The following is a 21,989-nucleotide window of genomic DNA, read 5'->3' as shown; positions in this document are numbered from 1 at the left end:
CTTAACAGAAGCATCCATGTAAATAAGTGTTTAAACGCTGGAAGATATGGTTACCTTTGTGTTAGGAATAGTGTCTTCAATTCTGAATCCATTTGTAGTATGCAAAAATTACATATGAAAGTTGGACAATGCCTCAGACGGTCAGACCTGGTCACATAGATATAGTGATGAATCAGAAGGCATCATCCTGCTATTGGCGTGCTCCTTCAGCTCTGAATAATCGGCTCTGAATAATCGGCAAGTTGAGCAATTTTGCCCAGTGCCAGCGACCTCCTTCTGTTCTGTATTTGGGCTGCAAAATTGACGATGATGGTGCTTACCTTCATGGATTAGAAAGGCGGTGGTGGTGCTTACCTCCATGGCGCTGGGCACAGCAAGGGCCACCCTTGATAAAAAAAAGTGCGTTCTTTAGCCCGAAGAGGAGTAGGCGATGTGCAGCTGGACTCAACCTGGTGCCCCGACATACATACATGTGAGGGAGATGAAAGTGGAGGGGAAGTTTGAGAAGATGGGCGACGATTTGATAGTCGGAGGAAACGGATTCGATGGCTTTTATGCTTATTGCCAATGATATACAGATGTGAGAGGAAGGAGATCGAAGTGTAAACGAAGGGATCTGGGTGAATGGGGAGCGAACCACAGGAGGTCGTGATCCCTCAACTACTACGCACAACAGCGCTGGGAGGAGGAGAGTCGCCATAAAATCAGCAAAGCAAGCGGCGCGGTGAATGGAAGAGGCACGACGTTTGCGCGGTGGTCGCGCTTCCTGGCTGCCCGCCACGATCGAGGAGGAGAGCGATGCGGGAGAGGGGAGTCGATGCGCGTGGGGCCAGCGAAGCAGCGAGATGCGAGAGAGGAGAGGTGGGGAGCGATGCGCGTGGGGCTGGCGCCGTAGCAAGATGCGGGAGATGAGAGGAGAGGAGCGATGCGGGAGGAACGGCCGATGCGGATCCAACGGTGAGGACAAAAAGGGTGACATGGAAGCACCAGGAAGCAGAGAATTCTAACAGTGAGGATGATTTGTATAGGTATATAGGATATCATTTATTTTACTGTGACATATTTTATTATTAAAGAAACCTTAAATGTGACTTATATACTTTAGGCTAATTTATCCTACCGAGAACGAGAGAGAAAGCTGAGAGAAAGAGAGAGAGGAGATGGAGACTTATACGTGATTTATCTCTTCTATTCAATTGTAAATAAATATTCTAATAAGTGTGGTGTCCAGCAATAAATTTTTTATGATTTCTCTCTTCTATTAAATTAGAAATAAATATTTTAATAGATACGGTGTCCAGCAGCGAATTTTTGTATTTTGTATACAATGATTAATGCGCTAACCACAGCACAAGTAATTGAAGCCCCATTTCATCAAACTTTCGTTTGTGGATTTGCATCGGAGTTGCCCCATGTTCGTTGGGGGTACTTCAGAAATGGGCTCAGGCCCATTACATGGCCATAACCATTAGCATCGCACTTTCTCTCTGTTTGCTCTCATCTCGTTCCTTTTCCTTCTTTCCAGAGCGAGGCTGTTTGCCGCTGCAGCGCCGGCGGCTCACTAAACCCCAGAACCCCCTTCTCTCGCCGCCGCGCCGCCGCGCCGCCGCCCCAATGGCGGTGGACAAATCCGGCGGCGGCGGAGGCGGAGGCGGCGCCTCCTCCTCCTCGTCGGGCGTCGCCGCCTCCACCATGGACCGCTTCCACAAGATCGTCCTCAGCTGGGACTACGTCCGCCTCGTCGCGGACTCCAAGGTACGCCCCTCCCCGCCCCGCCCCGAGCGCTCGCTTTGCAATCACCGGCACCACCTTTGAATTTTTTTTCTATATGGCGGCTTGGGAGGACAGGGCGGGCAGCAGCAGGCGAAGGGGCTGGGGCGCGTGAAGAACACGTACGCCTCGGTGGCCGAGTACCTCGCTGTGTTCGAGCCGCTGCTGTTCGAGGAGGTGAAGGCGCAGATCGTCCAGGGGCGCAGCGACGAGGAGGAAGGTGGGTGGGTGGGTGGCGCGCCCGATTTCGTGTTGCCCCCCCAATTTGCTGTCGGTTTATTTAACAGTGTGTGTGTGTGTGTGTGTGTTGTTTTTCTCTCCCTTGCGTTTCTGTGTGGGCAGAGGCTGGGCAGAACTGGCAGAAGGGGATTGTGGCGTCGTGCACCGAGTCGGAGGGGTTCCACAAGGTGTCCATGGCCGTGCTTGATGATTTCCGGGAGATGGTGTCGGAGAACGATCTCCTGCTGCTGTCCAAAGAGAAAGTAAGTGCTTTAGCACCTTAGTGGTGTGATAGGAAATGTTTCAAAAGGTATAGATGGCTACAGAATTTAGTGGAACATATAGCGTGTCAAGAACTCAAGACAATGTTAGTTACTTATCTGCGCTCCTACATTTGGAAGGGCTATGGGGAACTTGAGACATAATTTCACCAGAAAAAGTGCTTTCCATGGTTTTAGATAATATGCCAGGCTAGCAAAATGCTCCATCGATTCTATGCGATATCTCTTCAAGAAAGAAGTTATGATTGAAAATTCATCACATTGATATATATCTGCACTTTTGTAGTTTGAAGAGGGAGTGACCCCCAGTGCATATGCCTTTGCCTTAGTGGAACAGCGGGGTGGCAGAGAAACGATTTCTCTAAGGACATTTGTGGCAGGTGAAATAAAAAATCTTAATGTAGCAAAGCCTGTGAGCTGTTCTAGGCTGCAGCGTATTGCTTCCATTTTTTCAACTACAGAGAGCTTCCTCTGGATTTTAAAGGTGAGTTTCAACTGCTAATAAAGAATGCCTGAGTTTTCATGCTTGCATAATTCATTGACAACACATATGAATATGCTATTTTCTTTTATGGTTAAAATTGTCAGATTTGCAGCTTGTCTACCATAATGCGAGAATTCTCGGGCATGCACTCTGTAGCATCACTTCCTTTTAAGGATCTGATTCTTTCAGCTAGTGAGAAGAACAGTGGTGGGAATGATCAAAACCGTGCTTGGAATGTCCCTGAGCCACTTATGGATTATCTTAAAACAAACCTTAATGATTCACAACTAGATGCAGTCAACGTGAGCATTATTCTTAATATCCTTTTTTGTTGCTCAATTTAGTTCTAAGAAAAATCAGATGTCTGATTGATCAATGCATTATCTCTTGCAGGCAGGTCTTTCTCGCAGATCCTTTGTTCTTATCCAGGTTTGTTTGCTTATTTCCAGTTATATTTGTTTATTTTTCAGTATTATTTATCATTAACCTATTTTAGAGAAATGCTAGTGCCTTGAGAACTAGAGTATATGCAGCTACATGTGCTCTACTTGTTGTCACATGCCATTCATATAGAACTCCAATGTATATTTGTAGGGGCCCCCAGGAACAGGAAAAACACAAACTATCCTTGGACTCCTCAGTGCTGTTCTCCATTCTGCTCCTGCAAGAATGCAAACCAAGTAATATCTTCACCTGTGTATATTTATTACTGAGTGAAATGTAGACTAGTATCTTTCTGTTATGGAGAGGAGAAACCTTGATATATAAAAAAAGAGATATTAGAAGCTAAAACATAAATATAAGTGTTCAATACAGTTTCCAAAAGCTACATGTATCTGACATGATTTACGTTCTTGTCATGCAGAGGTGGTTTTGATGTTAAAAAACACGGTCCAGAGCTTGATATTGAGGGCAAGTATGTTAATGAATTGGACTCTTTTCAATTGCTTCATCCTCAGCTAATTTTCTTGTTTTGTCCATTTCTTCTGCTTGCTTTTTTCCTCCTTTAAACAAGTTCTCTATGGTGTTTGGAAATAACAAATTCACCTTACTTTATGGTACTTCTCTTAGTGTTTGTTAGAGGGAGAAGATTGTAGCTATTTTTACATTTGTACTATCATATTTAGTGATCACTCAGCATGTGGATTTTATATGTAGTATGGGAACTGATAAAGAAATTCTTTTCAGTGTATTTTTTTCTTTTCTTACTCTGTGGAATTATGCAGTTCCTTTATTTGCTACATAATACTGCTGCAAATATCTGTTGCACTATCTTACTGCAGAGCTCATGTGATAGGCATGCACACTGGATGAAGGCCTCCCCGTGGCTGATTGGTGTAAATCCTCGAGATTTAATTATGCCTGTTGACGGCGATGATGGTTTTTATCCTACTGGGAATGAGCTAGTAAGCTTCTGTGCTCTGTACTTTGCTATATTTGCCATGATGCCTGTATGAATTTTGTATTTTTGTTACATGGTAAACACCTGTCTTGATAGAAACCTGAGGTCGTAAGTTCCAATCGCAAGTATCGGGCCCATGTCTTGGTCTGTGCTCCATCCAACTCAGCACTTGATGAGATTGTGCTGCGAGTTCTGCAAACAGGTAAAGGGGTTTCTGTGCTGACTGATCCAATTCAGAAAAATGTTCTGACAATAAAAATACTCTTTCAATTGCATCCATGTGCTACAAACTAAACAACATTTCTTAGGCTCATCTGGTCACTAATTTATTGATCGGAAAATCAATCATCTAAATTATTATTCTTCTTCCTTTCAGGAATACGCGATGAAAATAACAACACCTATAATCCTAAGATTGTGCGAATTGGACTGAAGGCGCATCACTCTGTTAAAGCAGTTTCCATGGATTACCTTGTACGTGATTTTAGTTGCTAAGTATTTTCTGTCCAACTCAATTACAGTGAGTTGATAAGTTGATATCTTTGCAGATACAACAAAAACTTTCTGGTGTGGATCGCTCATCAGATGGTGGGAGACGAGGGGCTGGTGAATATGATCGAATTAGATCTTCCATTCTTGATGAAGCAGCCATCGTACATTCATTTTCTTATTTCACATTCTTTTGCTTATTTCAGTATTCCAGGAATCATTTAATATTTGATTCTGACTGTCAAGCAAAATTTGTAGGTGTTTTCTACGCTAAGTTTTAGTGGATCATCCATTTTCAGCAGGATGGCTCGTGCTTTTGATGTTGTTATAATTGATGAAGCTGCACAAGCTGTGAGTGTTTGCTTTATACAGATTGTTACACGATGGAGCATTTAGCCACTCTCAGATTTAGATAATGGTATTTTATGAGTTTCTGACTTTCTGTTATGTTGAAATTCTGAAGTTTGGCATATCCCCTTCTTTTTTCAGGTAGAACCAGCAACTCTTATACCCTTGATCCATGGGTGCAAACAAGTTTTTCTTGTATGACATCCACCTATCTACGATTTATGTTGCCCTTCTCTTCAACTATGAGCCTTATCTTTATGCCTTACCATTTTGTCATTATAATACCTTGTTAATTCGCTCAGCAAAGAAATCATACATGGGCATGGCACTTTTAAATTTATTTTGCTGGAGTACACAGAGATCTTTCACTAGCTTAGATTTGATTCTCTGACCATGTGTTTTCATTTCTCAGTGCGTCTGCACACACTGTTTCTCTAGATACCCTGATACATGAAGCTTTCATCTGAGCTGATTGTGATCTCATATCTAACTATTTCTGTTAATATTTTGTCAGGTTGGTGACCCAGTTCAGTTGCCTGCAACTGTAATTTCATCTACTGCTCAGAAGTTAGGGTAAGATCTCTCTCTCTCTCTGTTCTATACATACTCTGGATGTAAGGTTTTACAACATTCTAAATAATACTAATGTATCCATTAGGTACGGTACTAGTTTGTTCAAGAGATTTCAGGCTGCAGGTTTTCCTGTGCAAATGCTCAAAATTCAGTATCGCATGCACCCAGAGGTAATATTGCCTAAATTCATTTAAAAGATGGAGACTGGAGTCGTTTTCTTATTTTATTAATCCACTAAAAAACAGATTAGTATATTCCCCTCGAAAGAATTCTACGAAGGTGTCCTAGAAGACGGGGAGGGACTCAGCAAGAAACGTCCATGGCATTCCTACAGCTGTTTCGGCCCATTCTGCTTCTTTGATGTGGATGGGACTGAGTCCCAACCATCTGGAAGTGGTTCATGGGTGAATGAGGATGAAGTGGAATTCATAACCCTCTTATATCATCAAATGGCTATGCGCTATCCAGAACTCAAATCTAGTTCCCAGGTAGCTGTCATATCACCATACAGGCATCAGGTGAAGCTCTTGAAGGACCATTTTCGGTCGACCTTCGGTGATCAGTCTAAGGAAGTGATAGACGTAAATACAGTTGATGGATTCCAGGTTTGTTTTGCATGCAAATGCAGACCTGCTGTATATGTAGATTTGTAGCAAATCACAGTGATTATAACTTTTGTAATGTTTGTTCTTGATGCTCACATATAGGGGTGTGAAAAGGAAGTAGTCATTTTCTCATGTGTTCGGTGCAATAAGGAACAAAAGATTGGGTTCGTTTCTGATTTTCGACGAATGAATGTCGCCATCACAAGAGCTAGGTCTGCTGTACTAGTAAGTAATCTATGCAAACTCCAATCCTTACATGTCATACCAATTTCTGCATGATTTGCAGTCAAGCAGTACCGTCTTTTGCATAATACACAGCGGATATGCACTCATATGAGTACAGAGGCGTGTTTTTACTCAATAATGGAGAGTTTTGCATCCTAGTGAAGTGTGTACAAAGCAAGGAGCATCTCTCTCATACAGTACTGCTCAGCATGCTAGTTCAAGGTGGCTGCTGCAATTTTTGTTCTGTCATGTGAGGTTTTATCTTACGTTCATAATGTAAAGTCCCTTTCTGAGATTGGTGAGCTGTGCAATATGTAACTTTCTTGGATTCCATCCATTGCACAGGGGCTAGTAAAAGTAAATCATAGACTGGATATCTGGTCAATCAGTTGTTTCTGGCTATATCACTATTTGCTTATGTAGTTAACTTTGTTGGTTTAGTTATCAATCCAAATAATACTTGTCATACCACAGGTTGTAGGTTCTGCTTCAACATTGAAGGAAGATAAACACTGGAACAACCTTGTTGAGAGTGCAAAAGAGCGGGGTCGCTATTTCCAGGTTTGATTGCTGCCACCTTTTCCTTTTGTTCAAAGCATAGGAAGTAAACACTTGAATGAATCTAACTATGAGCACCTTGTAGGTTCCGAAGCCATTCACCGCATTCTTTGTGGATGATAAGCTGAAAACCATGAAAGTGGAGAGAGCTCCTCCGGAGCTGAGGACTGTGCAAGCATTGGAAGCAATAAACGAAGCAGTTGTAGGGCAAGAACTCATGGATGTCGACGATGCTGGCGACCAAGAGGATGAAGGGTATGATGATGATCCCGTGGAGGCTGATGATGGTGGCGGCGATGACTAACCATTCACTACCACATAGAGGTATGTAGAAGAGCAACATTTGTTTAGGTGGACTTGGATGCTGGACCCCAGCCACAGCCAGGGCCTTTAGTTGAGCCTTCGAATTACAAATTCAGTGCCGTGATTCTTTGCTATTTCGGGTGCGAGAGGTGGCTGAATGCCTGAGTTCATAGTTGCAGGCATAGCTACATCTTATGTTTTAAGTTATGTATGTATACAAAGCCCCTTGCACCAAAAGAGCTGAAAACTGCTCCACTGGCTTTAATTTGTCTGCGGCTATAATTTTGCACGGCAGTTGTGCATATTGTTCCAAAAAAAGAAGTGTTGCTCTAGGCTGTGGCAGTCTGATGGCATTTTCTTTGGTGTTCGTAGGTAAGTGTGTAACCAGTGATTTATCTCATCTTTCTTTTACATGGGGTACTTGCAGATGTCGAAGAAAACCATTGTTTGCTTTTCTTTATGAAAGCCAAGTGCATTAACCGCAGCATACATGCACTGCCTGAGCGGCAGAACACACATGGGCTGCCATCATGAGTTTGCAGCTGCTGCCTGCGTGTAGATGAGCTGCACAACAGATGGCATTGGCCTTTAAAAGGCAGAGTAAAAGAGCAATATATGCAGTGACATGTACACAGAGACACCGAGAAACCAAGTCGAGAGAGGCGTGTATGCACGACAGGAGGGGTTTCTAGTGCAATTCTTTGGTTTTTGTTTTTCTCCTTTTTCATGCTCAAGGTAAAGTGAGCTGGATGGGCGCATTCTAAGCCAAGAAGTCTCTCTCTCTATATATATATATATATGTATATATATATATATATATACAAATTTACTATATAGTATACTCATATGGGGCACCATGGTGCCCGGGCACCATGGTTTCAAATGCACAAAATTACTCAAAATTTTCAAAATTTTTAAATTGTGAGTATATACCTAGTTATAAGAATTCGATTCATACATATATCTATCAACAAAACAACTCAAATTTAACTTTATTTCACAATTCATGATTACATACCTAACTAATTATATGTATGGATGCTATATACCTAGAATCAAAATCTAACAAAAACAAGTTCAAATTCAGTTCAAACTTGCTTTGAACTAGTTAGTAAAGTAGTTAATGTTAATACCTAAATAATTGAAAAAGTTTCATACTCATTTGAATTAGTTATATACTCAATTTCAACAATGTTGCCCGGGCACCATGGAGCACCAAACAAATTTACTATATATATATATATATACACATATATACATACTATATATATATATATATAGTATGTATATATATATATATATATATACATACTATATATATATATATATATATATATATATATATATATATATATATATATATTTATATATATACACATATATACATACATACTATATATATATATACATACATACATACATACATACATACACTGAAAATCCTCGTGTCACCAGTTCAAATCTGGTTCCTGGCACAGAAAAAAGGGATCTTCCGAATAGGTATTGATACAAATACCTCGAGATGGGTTGGGATACATATTCGTTAATAATATAGATAGAGTATGATTTTTTTCATCTAAGTAGATAAATCTCTAAATAGAGGCACTTCTTTTTCTGCATTTTTGCATTTCTTAATTTTCTATTCCGCTATTCCGACAAATATTTTTTATTCTTGCTTATCTTATCTTACTTTCCTAGTCGTTCTAAGTAATGCACGCTGTACAAAGTTCGTGGTAGGGTTCTTTGAGTCATCATATTTTTCTCTGTTCATACGAAGGAAATGAATATGTGATTTTCTAACGAAATGAAGCCCTTTATATATATATATATATATATATATATATATATATATATATATATATATATATATAGTAAATTTGTTTGGTGCTCCATGGTGCCCGGGCACCATTGTTGAAATTGAGTATATAACCAATTCAAATGAGTATGAAACTTTTTCAATTATTTAGGTATTAACATTAACTACTTTACTAACTACTTCAAAGCAAGTTTGAACTGAATTTGAACTTGTTTTTGTTAGATTTTGATTCTAGGTATATAGCATCCATACATATAATTAGTTAGGTATGTAATCATGAATTGTGAAATAAAGTTAAATTTGAGTTGTTTTGTTGATAGATATATGTATGAATCGAATTCTTATAACTAGGTATATACTCACAATTTAAAAATTTTGAAAAATTTGAGTAATTTTGTGCATTTGAAACCATGGTGCCCGGGCACCATGGTGCCCCATATGAGTGTCCTATATATATATATATATATATATATATATATATATATATATATATATATATATATATATATATATATATATATATATATATATATATATATATATATATATATATATATATTCTTTTTTAGTAGCTCGAACTATAGGACTGGGAGGCACTGGGACTTTAGGCCATGCAACAGTTGTGATAAAATGCGCATAGATCCTTTGCACTGCGGCTAGAACTAGAAGTCACTGACAAGCGGGTCTGGTCCCACGTGAGTGGCTCATACATCGCCAGTGGTATTGCAGAGGGTGTGTATGGCAGGCCATAAGTAGCTATGGAGGCATGGGTAGTAAGAACCACGAGAGAGTTAACGTGCAGCAAATCTATCATCTTTGTCATGCCGTAAAAAAGATGTTAATCATATGTAACATCCCAGCCTAGTACTTAATAGGATTAATAAAATACTCATATCAACAAGTTGCAACTTTTTTTTCGGAAGCCGATCACTAAGGAACTCTGAGGTTAATCGTGCTTGGCTTGGAGCAATTTAGGGACGGGTGACCGATCGGGAAGAAGATATGTAAGTTCTTCCTGAGTTCACACTAGTAAGGACGGACAAAGTGTGCAGAAAAGATATGTAAGTTCTTCAAGTTCTTCCTGAGTTCACACTCACTAGTAAGGACAAAGTTGGTCTGTGAGGACTCTGAGGTTAATCGTGCTTGGCTTGGAGCAATTTAGGGACGGGTGACCGATCGGGAAGAAGATATGTAAGTTCTTCCTGAGTTCACACTAGTAAGTACGGACAAAGTGTGCAGAAAAGATATGTAAGTTCTTCAAGTTCTTCCTGAGTTCACACTCACTAGTAAGGACAAAGTTGGTCTGTGAGGGCTCTAGTAAGGACGGATAAAGTGTGCAGAAAAGATATGTAAGTTCTTCAAGTTCTTCCTGAGTTCACACTCACTAGTAAGGACAAAGTTGATCTGTGAGGGCAGTCTATGACCTATGAAAGCTACCATATGTAAGCGGGCCCGGCCTGGGAGAGACGGGATGTTACATCATGAAATCTTCGTCTACGAAGATTTCTTAAGACCTTTTTTTTTTCAGATCATATGTATGCATCTAGCTATGTACGCAGGTTGTTCAGTACAAGGAAAAATAATCCCAAAAATCATAGTGCTGATTTGAGGCTTCTAATTGTCAATACCTATATGAGTTTCAGATTCCAAGTACCTCTATGTGCATGTGTATATCATTGTCTCCATCAATTCTTTTAGAAAGACAAATATAACTAGAATCTCTAGCATGCACTGTATATAATAAATATATAAACAGAGAGCACCCGTGCCAATTATTCCTCTTAACTTGGATGACCATGGAGGTTAAATAGCCTCTACCATTTAATTTGCTCTCTATTTACCATTCTTCCTTGGGATGAACTAAAACGTGGGTTGGAAGGCACCGGCATTTTCAGGCTAGAGACTGACAATCATTTAGCAGCTTGCGCATTTTAAGGATACAGCTTTGGATGGCTGTGTAAGCTCGGGATGAGCTTCGTCGTGCCTCCACTAAGCTCTGATCTTTATGTGCAGAGGATAGTGGGGGCTCCAAATAGTAGTGGCTCATAACACACAAGCATAAATTTGTGTTCCGATCCAAAAATTAGAGAGGAATGCAGAAGGATGAGAGGGTCGTCTAAATAACTAAATTGTTGGGTTTATTTGTGCAGTTGTCCCCAAACTGTGTATATTAGCGCTGCTGCTACTCTGTATTATGTAGCTGTTCAAAGTGTATTACAGTGTAGCTAGTCTGGTTTTTAGTGAGTGCAAAACCATAACCACTGGTTCATTTCTGGATGTGGATTGAACTTTTTTTCTTAGATTTTCTCTTCTCTTCTCTCTCTCTCTCTCTATCCCTAGATTGTAATCTTACAAAATATACACCTTTTAGGAAACTATTTATACCTTGACAGGATGTCTTCTTGTTTTAATATCACTCAAAAAATCACTAAAAAAACTGAAAAAAAGCAAGCTAGATCAATATGTGATATGCCACTCTACAAACATGCATGTTTAAATTCAACTCATACAACAAATTCGACTTTGAATAAAACACGTAATTCACAGTCAAATTTGCTATATTTGTTTCTAATTGTACAAGTTGAATTTAAGCTTACATGGTTGTGGAATGACACATCACATACTGGTCTGTCTTTCCATTTTTTTTCTCAAAATTTTCTGATGATTTTTTCAATGCCATGTACAAAATAAGAAAACGAGAGGATATCTCCTCGAGCGATAAAAATCCATCTCCCATCTTTTGTTCACCAAAAGACCATACTCAGGAAACCTTACTTCAGAGTGCCATATAGTGCATCCTTTACATTTTTTTAGATAATGGATTAAACCGGCCTCTACACCCAAAAAAGGATGTACACAGCCCCAACGAAACTTACAAGAGTACATAAACTCACACCCTTACACAAGGTTTAACACCATCACAAGCAACTAGACCCGAGTACTTAGGCTCTAGCAACAGAAATTCTTAAAAAGTTAATACAAAGTTTCAACCATACCACACAAGAAAACCAGAGAGCATTAATCTCCCAATCTTTTCCTTAAGTTCCATCCCTTCATTGCGAAAAAGCCAGAAACTCTCTTCTCTAGAATCAAGCAACCTTCTCTCACTTTTTGGCCATCTTCTTCCTTAAGTAGCAAAGACCATTGTCTTGCCCAAAAAGTCCCCCTGAAAATCACCTGCAACAGAAAATTAGTATTAGAGCCATTAAAGACTACATTATTCCGGCATAACCAAACCGCCCAACACAAAGCTGAAATCCCCACAAGGATTTGAGCTCTTAGCTTGGGTTGAACCCCCTTTAGCCAATTGCCGAACATACTAGCAACATTCCTAGACGGGTGAATTCCAAAAGATATATAGACTGCATTCCACATGAATCTTGCTAAAATACAATCTAAGAAAAGGTGTTGAATTGATTCGTTAGAATCACAAAAACAACACTTAACATTACCTTTCCACTTCCTTTTGGCTAAATTATCCTTTGTTAAAATTACTCCATTCTTTAAGTACCACAAGAAAATTTTAATTTTTAGTGGTATTCTGAGTTTCCAAATCATGTCCTTTTTAGGAACGACTTCCCTGTACATGATTGCTTTGTACATTGAGTTAACTGAGAAACGCCCATTCTTTTGTATCTCCCACAAAAAGGTACCATTTTGCTCGGTCAATTTTATTGATATAACCTTTGAGACCACTTCCAACCAAGCTTTTAAATATGACCCACAATAGCCCTCCTAAAGGACACTTTTAGAGGTCTTTTACTCATAACCACTGCCACTGATTCATTCTTGTTTATCACAAGGTTGTATAAGGCCAGGTAACGAGCAGCAAAGGGAGTATTCCCGTTCCATTTATCCTCCTAGAATCTGACCTGAGTCCCATTGTGCACTTTTAATGATCCACAAGAAAGGAAGATGTTCTTAACCATCATGAGTCCTGACCAGAAATGAGAATCCCCTGGTTTTTTCTCTACATGAGTCAAAGTTTTCTTAGATAGGTATTTCCTTCTTAACAAGTTTTGCCAAACTCTCTCTTCATTCCAAAGTTTATATAACCATTTGCTTAACATGCATTTGTTTTGTAGTTCTAGGTTCTGTATCCCAAGACCCCCACATTCCTTTGGCTTGCATAAAATGCTCCACTTAGCCAACCTATACTTCTTCTTATGTTCTTCACATTGCCAAAAGAAACGTGACCTATAATAGTCCAACTTCTCGAGAATACCTTTAGGTACCTCAAAAAAAGAGAGCATGAACATAGCCAAGCTGCTAAGCACCAAGTTTATCAACACTAATCTACCACCTACTGATAGATGCTTTCCTTTCCAACTACTTATTTTTTTCTGAATTCTCTCTTCGATTGTAAGTCAATCTTTGTTTGACAATTTTTTGTGATGCATTGGGATCCCTAGATATCTAAATGGATACCTACCGGAACCGCAGCCAAACAACGTGACATACTCTCTCTCCACTTCCTTAGCCCTACCAAAACAGAACAATTCACTCTTGTGGAAGTTGATCTTTAGACCCCGCTAACCTCTCGAATGTATTTAGTACAAGTTTGAGGTTTTTGGCATCTTCTAGATCATGTTCCATCAAGATGATTGTATCATCTGCATATTGCAAGATAGATAGCCCATTATCTACCAGATGCAGTATCACCCCATGAAAGCTCCCTCGTTCATTTGCCCTTTTAATCAAGATTGCTAACATGTCAGCCACCAAATTAAAGAGGATCGGCGATAATGGATCCCCTTGAAAGAAGTTTCCAGCTTCATCGTTCACCTTAATTGCTACACTACCCCCTCTGACAATCTTATCTATCCACCAACACCAAAGTGGTGAGAATCCTTTCATTCTCAACGTCTGTTGGAGAAATCTTCAGTCTACTTTATCGTAAGCTTTTTCAAAGTCGAGTTTAAAAATTACCCCATCATTCTTCTTCTTATGCATTTCATGAATGCATCATCTACAGAACTTACTATTATCACTCTGTTGTAAACCAAAGCTTTCTGTGGCAAGATTGTGTGAATCATTTCGTATGCCAGGCATCCTTGCATAAATCATTGCAGATTTGCAGGGGTTGAAGAACCCATTTAAATTCTGCATAAGATGTTCTAAAGTTTGATGAGATAGCACGATCGAGAGGCCAAGAAAAAGGATGGGTTGTGCTCATGAGCTAGCCGGCCGTAGGCTTGGGAGGCACTGGGAATGAAACTAAACGAAGAAGCATCTTGGTGACTACAACAATACTCCCATGGTCTCCAAACTCAGCTCCTGATCAAGCTCTCATGAGAGTGATCTTGGTTACTTTGTCTGGGTGACCATGGACAATCCGAGGGCTGAACACAAAGTGGAGCGATTTCTGAGCATGTTTTATACCAGAACCAGGTTTCAGGTGGGAGATGGGGGGCAATCACTGAGCTCTGGAGATCCAACTGACTCGAACAGGGTTCATTCGAACATGGGATGCTTCCAGATGAACATCACCAATCCCATGGGATGCTTGATGCTTCCAGCTGATGAACATCCGGAGATATCCCTGAACCCAGATGAAGAAGACACTGTGTGGTGGGAGTTGGAGACACATGGCCATTTCACTGTATCATTGGCCTACCAGATGTTCTTCATGGCAAGCCTTGTCCTTAATCCCCTATGTTTGTTCTTCATGGCAAGCCTTGTCCTTAATTCCCTATGTTTGATGTTGTGACGGATCATCCAGAAGGAGAGAAACACAGGAGCAGTGTTTGATTATCTGGGCAAGTACATATTTCGGTATTTATGTCATGATCATTTGCTTTGGTCTAGTTTTCATGCAGAGTAGGATTAGAAATCTCAGGCCGATGTGTCCGAAATCCCCAGTGAAGGGCATTGGCAAGCGTCTCAAGCATTTTAGATTACTTCAGCTTTTGTCTCTATCAACTCTTTGGTGAAACATTCTAGGCCAATTATTCCTCTTAACCAGGGTTTTAAATTTCGAAAGCAGCAGTTCTGCCGCTGGTGAGCGATAGAACCGAAATTTCGTACGAATTTTTTTGAATTTTTGACGGATTTTGAATAAATTCGAATAAAATCTGACCAAATTCACAAAAATTGCAAAAAACCGAAATTTTCGGGTGAGATGTTAGCATTTCGGTGGGGGGGGCGAAATTTCCGAAATTTCGTTCCGAAATTTCAAACACTGCTCTTAACTTGGGTAGCTATGGAATTTTAATAGCCTTAATACCGGTTGATTGGCTGTGCCTTTTTATTGTCAGCTTCAGACATAACAAGGAATCATTCGAGCAACCATACATATATATATCCAATTGCTAGAAGCAATACCTGAGAGATACACGGAATGGCAAGAGACGAAGTTGTTTTCTGCCCATTTACCATTCGTGGTTGAGTCAATGGCGCTTGTGGATTATGTTGCTGAGATGAACTAGACTGTGTGGGATTAGGAGGTACCAGGATTTTCAGGCTACGGGCTTGAGGATGATCTAGCACTAGCAGGTGAAAGGTTTTATGCTTGGATGGATCAGTAAGGTGGATCTACCAGGCCTTGGATGGATGTGAATGCCTGGGACGTGCTTGGATGTGTTCAGCTCAACCACACTGTTCCAGTGCTGAACTATTTAATCATCTGCAGGATTTGAGGCGTTAATTCATACTTCGCAAAGTTCGCATGATTTGAGAGCATAACTGCTCACTGCCTAGCTAGTGAATGGTGCGCGGTGAGGAGACGGCAAGTGCCGGTGTAGCTAGAGCAATGCTGTATAGGATTAGGAGACAATGGGATCTTTTGCTACGCAGCGTGAAGCGGCGTGCCAACTTTGTTCATGATTTCCACTGTCCATACATACTTGGGAGGGTTACTAGGCTTGCGATAGGAGAGGGGTAGGTTTATATTTTGACCTGCTACATTTTGGAGGAGAATGCATTAACAATGCTATTAAGAATAAGGATGAGAGAGTAGAGATCAAATTGTTGGTTTTACTTATGTCCAAATACCTAGCTACTAGTAGGTAGTCTAGTCAAGAAAAGACAATCGTCAATACCTAGCTACTAGTAGGTAGTCTAGTCAAGAAAAGACAATCGTCAATTCTTCATTTCTGTATGTGGATATTGGTCTTTTTCTTCTGCCCATTCGTTTACCCTTCAGTCTATAAGCTGCAACAAAAAAAAATATAACCTAATTTTGGAGTTGTTTTTGGGTTTTTCTTTATCGTAGTTTAAAATTTTATACTATGATACCACGTGTATTTGGGGGTTTACTATTTTGATATACCACGTGTATTTCTCAGTGCGAGGTATCTAATAAGGTGAAGCAAATTACCTATAAGCTCGAGTTTATGGGCATCTGCATCACTGCATGCAGTCGCTGCCTTCGTGTAAATGAATTGCACAGAACCTATCCGATGTGACATATTTCAATACCAATGTGATATTTTCTTGGTAAAATTAGTTGTGAAGATAAAGGTCATGTAATCTTTGCATATGGTGATTTGAAAAAAAAAACTCTTATTTCTTCAGATCAGTACAGAAAAAAAAACAGATAACTACACCGATGTTTGTGCCGTTGGCTTGAATTGGTTGAGCTTGATGTGTTTAGGCCAGCACCACTACTGGAATTACGGAATTACGGTTCTGTTCGTCCGTTGAGTTCTACCGCCCAATACCTGGAGATTAATTAGCCATTCTCATGTTTGCCGATTGGGGCTAAACAAACTAGCAACCGGAACCGGGGCTATCCCGGACGAAAGCTCTATTAAATTATAATATTTTTGAATAAACTGACGATGAAACTTTTATAATAAATGATAGTTACAGTGAAATTTGTCTGGGCTCGAAAATTTTTCTAACCCCACCACTGGCCAGAATTGTTTAATTATCTGTAGGTTTTGAGGTGTTGATACTTCACATGAAGAAAACAGGAACACAAACACAAGAGATAATAGTTTGTACGTATAAATTTCTCAAGATAGGAATATGGCTCTAGAGTCTTTCAACTTTCAAGACTACAAGCACAACCGTAGCTGCATTCTTTTGGGGTTGGGAACCTTCCCCTCATGCAAAACCGGAACGGTAGACTAACGAATATTAATTAAGTATCAGCTAAAATAACTTGAGAATTAAATTTATATGATTTGTTAAGACAACTTTTCTACATAACAGTTTGGGAAGAGTGTAGACAGAAAACAAGAGGGTAGAAGTTGGAAAAATAAAGGTAGGCAGAGATAGTTATAGGGTTAATTAGGAGATGATGAGATGTTATGGTGTGCTTCTTGCAGGTTTGAATGCCATATTATCAGCTATGTTATCTAGTATTATCATAGATACTACTAGAAAAATCAATTTTACAGTCGGACAAATCGGCTTTTCGTAGGCGGCCACTCGAACCGCCTATAGGCAAAGGCCCACGAAAATAGTGTATTTGCAGATGGGTGAACTGGCCGCCTGCAAAAACTGATTTTTCGCGGGCGGATTCCTTAACAGGTCCGCCTGCGAAAATATTTGCATAGCGCAAAAAAAAACCTGGGAAATTCTAAATCCCCCGTACAAGCATATTCGAAAGCCCTAAATCCATTCAACAAATTTATCAAATCCTCAAATCCATTCAATAAATTCATCGCAATTCTCAAATCCAGTAAACAAATTCATCACATATCAACACAACGAAACAAAAATTCGTCGCCAGTCGAAGCCGTCACTGCTCACGAACAAACCTGTGACAGATCTAGGCGCCCGAGGACAACCAACGGTGGAATTGCTCTCCCGACGACGACCCGAGGCAGGCCGGCAGCGGATCCGCGTGCCCGAGGTCAGCCGGCGGTGGATCTGCGCGCCTGGGTGAGCCGGCGGCGGATCAAGGCGTCGTCGTCGTCATCACAGCCGGTGGCAGGACCCAGGCGTCGACGCCGTCGTCGTTGCGGCAGTCATCATCATCGTGGCCGAGGCCAGCTTGCAGTGGATCCGCGCGCCTAGGCGAGCCGACGACGGCAGATCCAAGTGGCATTGTCGTCGTCATCGCAGCCGGCGGTAGGACTCGGCACCGTCATCGTCACCAAGGCGGACCTCCTCGGAGCCGTCGCCAAGGCGCCGACGCCACTCCTCTCCCTAGCCAATGCGTGATGAGAGAGAGAGGAGGAGGGGAATGAGTAGGTTGATCTGTAGGCATGATTTTCGTAGGTGGACCACATAAAGTTTCACTTGCGAAAATCAATTTTCCAGGCGGGCCCCTTAAGAGGTCCGTCTAGATTTTCACAGGCGGGGTTAAATCTAGAGGTTCTTTAGCTATTTTCGCAAACGGTTATAAGAGGATATTTTTTTTGGTCCGCCTGAAAAAAAATAAAAAGCCAACGTTGATAAAAATCGTTTTTCTATTAATGTGACCATACATGTTTGGAGAGTTAGCATGTCTCCAAATAGTAGCGGTCCACGGGTAAATTTGGACACGAAACACATGCTTAGATTTGCGTTTTGACCTACATAACGGAGACTAAATTGTTGGTTTTTTACTTGTGCCCAAAGTTATTGTTGGCATGCTAGCGCTGATGGTCTCTGTATATGTGCTAAAGGCTGATGATGCGACAGCTAGCGCGAGATGCAGGGGCCAAGAAGAATAGGATTGGGCGGCACTAGGAACTGATGAAGCTGAACGACGAACCAACTTGGGGTGATCTTGATCAGAAGACTCCTTTGGTCCCCAAAAACTTATGATCTTGCTTCGCAGCGAGATTGATCCTGGTGATTTCATCTAGCTGTTGTGGTTAACTTGCTGATTGTCCCAACTGAATAGAGGGGCGCCCTGCACTTCTCCTTATCTCTACGTATACCAAGTTTGATTTGGATATTTTGAAAGATGACCATGCTCATCTGTTTACACTCTGTTTCGATATCAATTCTTTAAGTTAATTAGTGCTTGGTATTACATGGTAGGATTTGCTAGGATCGATCCAGTGTACACTAAATTTTAGTTTCAGGTATATATCCAAAATCCCGAGAGGGAGGGAAAAGCGTGGTGCTCTCTACTGTTAGTAGAAATTAATTTAAACCGATTATCTAGTTTATCTAAGGGTTTAGATCTTTTTATATAGTACTACCACATTAGTCAACAGTAGTAGAAATGTGTATAAGGTATAATTGTCCAACAAATATAGGAGTATATGGGTAAAATTATAATTTTTTTCCACTTTATTTTGCCCAGAAAGTGCGAACTGCAGATCCTTAACTAAAGTAAAGATAAATTATGGACTTGTACGTCTACAGTGTTTCAGTTCGAAAATAGGACTCGTAGAAAACTTCTTCATGGAATCAATTGGTTCCACATATATGATAGAGAAAATCCCCTGTGTACCCCTGAAAGTTCACCTAATCCCTTCTGTATCCCTGAATTTTGCTCAATCTCTTGGATACCCCTGAATTTTAGTTTGGATCTCTTCCATGCCCTTTCAACTAGTTGACCGTTAGTTGACCGTTAAATTCTTATGAAAAAGTCCATTTTGCGCTTTGGTATAAAGAAGCATATAAATTAATAGAGTATATTGTTGGAGCATAGAAATGTGTTATATGAGACTATTATGTTTATGAGATAGCTATGCACCATATTATTTGCGATAAATATACTTTTAGATATGACATAAAAAATTAATACTTATTTATTTTTTTAGCATATGTATTCTGATAGTAATAAACAAATATGTTATATTACTATGAAAACACATATGCTACATAAAAGAACTTTTAATAACTAATAAATAAGTATTAAATTTTTATATCATATGTAAAAGTAAATTTGTCACAAATAATATGGTGCATCACAGACTCATAAATATAATAGTCTCATCCAATAAATTTTTACATTCCAACAATATACTTCATTAATTTATTATGTTTCTTCATAGGAAAAGGCAAAATGGACTTTTTCAAAAGAATTTAACGGTCAACTAACGGAAAGGGCATGGAAGAGATCCAAACTAAAATTTAGGGGTATGTAAGGGATTGAGCAAAATTCAGGGGTATAGAAGGGATTAGGTGAACTTTCATAGATACGTAGGGGATTTTCTCAGAATGGTATTACTGATCGAGCCACAGATCTGTACGAGTAGAGTCTTTCGGCTGGAAACTTATCCATACAATACTGCAGATCCAAGGATAGTCGTGTATCAAAAAAGATTTTTGCCGAGCAGTAGCCGTAGTAGATCGACACAGGTGGGAGGATTTGCGCGGAATAATGCTCCGTCGTAAAGTACTGATATGTACTTATGAACCGACTGTTTACATCAATTCTGCTAGTAGTATAATACTCTCGAATATCCGTGACGATCTCTAAAAACATCACGAAAATTTCGTCACAGATTAAATAGTTTCTTGTAGTGTTTGTAGGATATGGGACGATCCCAATCAGACAAGCAAGCCGGCGACGAGAAGGCAGAGGAGTGACATGAGTGGACGGGCAGGCGGGCGGGCAGAGGAGGAGCACATGCAGGCGAAGGAGTGTGACGACAGTCAGGCGGGTGGAGGAGCGGCGCGAGCATGCGAGCAGGCAAATGGGCGGCGGAGGAGCTAGACGGCGGGTGGGCGGCGGAGGAGCTGGATGATGGCTTGGCGGGCGGAGGAGTGGTGCGAGCAGGCGAGCGGGCGGCGGAGGAGCGCAACGGCAGCCTGGCGGGCAGAGGAGCGGTGCGAGCAGGCGGGCGGGCAAAGGAGGAGAGCGAAGAAGGAGTAGCGCGGCAAGTCGGCCAGCGGATGAAGGAGCGGCGCGGTAGGCAAGCAGGCTGACAGGCAGAGGAGCGCGACCGGCGAGCGAGCAAGCGGACGGACGCACGAGCACGCGGAGCGAAGCAGCTTTTCTCACGCCGTGCATCCGACCCAGATGGGACGAACTCATCCACTCGTTTTTGCTGGATGATTTGGTCTTGGATCTGAGGGGAATATTCTTCTAAAGGGACCAACCCATCCCATCTATCCCCCAACCAAACGCTACGAAAAACAGGTTCGTCCCGTCCCAACCCATTCCATCGCACCAACCAAATACTACCTTAAATGCTGCACAATATGTGATGAAGACTCAGCTTTCACGAGATGTGCAGGGATAAGAAAGAAAGAAAGAAAGAAGCTGTGCTCATGAGCCATAGGATTGGGATGCACCGGGAACCGAAGCTAACCGTAGCATCAACTCAGTGTGACTACCAGACGATCCCAATGCACTATACTCAACTTCTCTCCAAACCCAGCTCTTGTTAGCGCCGATTCTGATTAGGATATAGCTGCAGCACGTTGCGATGTATGCCCCGAGAAGACGGGTGGTTCATTTTCACTTGCATGCGAGCCAAGGTAGATCCGAATAAAATGACCATGAATGTTTCACTCTCTCAGCTAATTAACATCGTAATATGTCACATTCCTCTCCTGTACCAGTCTTAAGTGACCACTTGGTATGTTTGACATATATTACGATTTTCAAAGGTGCTAATGTATGCAGAGGATTGGCTTGAGATTTCAGTCATCCGAAATCGGTGTGTCATCCTATATAAGCATTTTTTTTTACAATTTACATGATTCAGTCAGTGTTAAAATTCTCCATAGCCTTGTTAAGTGATGAGCCATTAAAGGAACACCATATACACACACACACACACACCGAGAGGAATTGATGCAGAAGGAAGTTGGATGCCTACATGATGCATACACAAGGCCATGGAATCAGGCATGAGTTTGGTTCTCAATATAATTCTGGCAAGAATTCTGGGGCTTGGGATGTATCAGGAATTCAAGTATGCCTGCTACCTTGGATTTTGCGCAGGCGAAGAGAATTGAAAGCACAATCACCATCAGATCGGTGCCTTCTCCACCAGTAGCAATCAGGACGGAAATTTTCGTCAGCTGTAGCCTGGAAGTAAAGCAATCGTCAGTTTCTTTTGAGGTTGCTCTG

General features: G+C 40.9%; 2 protein-coding genes across 4 annotated transcripts in view; one reads left to right on the top strand and one right to left on the bottom strand.

Moving 5' to 3' along the window:
* Positions 1-21,989, bottom strand: part of LOC4333210 (uncharacterized protein At2g23090) — a 43,545-nt gene that overhangs the window by 12,865 nt on the left and 8,691 nt on the right. The window contains exons 3-4 of one of the 3 annotated variants that reach the window (XM_015775717.3): positions 21,845-21,947; positions 11,812-12,250 (exon numbers count right to left, since the gene is read on the bottom strand). The exons of 1 other annotated variant lie outside the window; for it this stretch is intronic. In XM_015775717.3, the coding sequence (XP_015631203.1) occupies positions 12,201-12,250; positions 21,845-21,947 (153 nt within the window). In that variant the 3' untranslated portion in view covers positions 11,812-12,200. Of the gene's footprint in view, positions 1-11,811; positions 12,251-21,844; positions 21,948-21,989 lie in introns of those variants that run through there. One more of the 3 variants, XM_015775716.3, reaches the window with a different exon arrangement.
* LOC4333212 (probable helicase MAGATAMA 3) lies at positions 1,500-7,494 on the top strand. Its single transcript, XM_015775719.3, has 20 exons — positions 1,500-1,755; positions 1,849-1,990; positions 2,113-2,252; positions 2,557-2,754; positions 2,859-3,056; positions 3,148-3,183; positions 3,349-3,434; positions 3,620-3,670; positions 4,052-4,160; positions 4,253-4,358; positions 4,533-4,630; positions 4,705-4,809; positions 4,904-4,996; positions 5,135-5,188; positions 5,508-5,566; positions 5,652-5,736; positions 5,812-6,171; positions 6,274-6,396; positions 6,871-6,957; positions 7,040-7,494. Exons 1-20 carry the CDS (start codon positions 1,615-1,617, stop codon positions 7,256-7,258), a joined length of 2,490 nt encoding a protein of 829 aa, XP_015631205.1. The 5' UTR covers positions 1,500-1,614; the 3' UTR covers positions 7,259-7,494.

The sequence above is a fragment of the Oryza sativa genome, chromosome 3, assembly GCF_034140825.1.
Source record: "Oryza sativa Japonica Group chromosome 3, ASM3414082v1".
Lineage (NCBI taxonomy): Eukaryota > Viridiplantae > Streptophyta > Magnoliopsida > Poales > Poaceae > Oryza > Oryza sativa.
Note: the sequence above shows the minus strand (reverse complement) of the source record. Positions and strands in the feature narration are given on the sequence as shown.

Bases quoted from the DNA above. Each gene is read 5' to 3' on its own strand.
- LOC4333212 (XM_015775719.3), top strand. From the start codon at position 1,615: ATGGCGGTGGACAAATCCGGCGGCGGCGGAGGCGGAGGCGGCGCCTCC. The intron at 4,359-4,532 runs GTAAAGGGGTTT...TCTTCCTTTCAG, and splicing joins GCTGCGAGTTCTGCAAACAG to GAATACGCGATGAAAATAAC. The intron at 4,631-4,704 runs GTACGTGATTTT...ATATCTTTGCAG, and splicing joins CAGTTTCCATGGATTACCTT to ATACAACAAAAACTTTCTGG.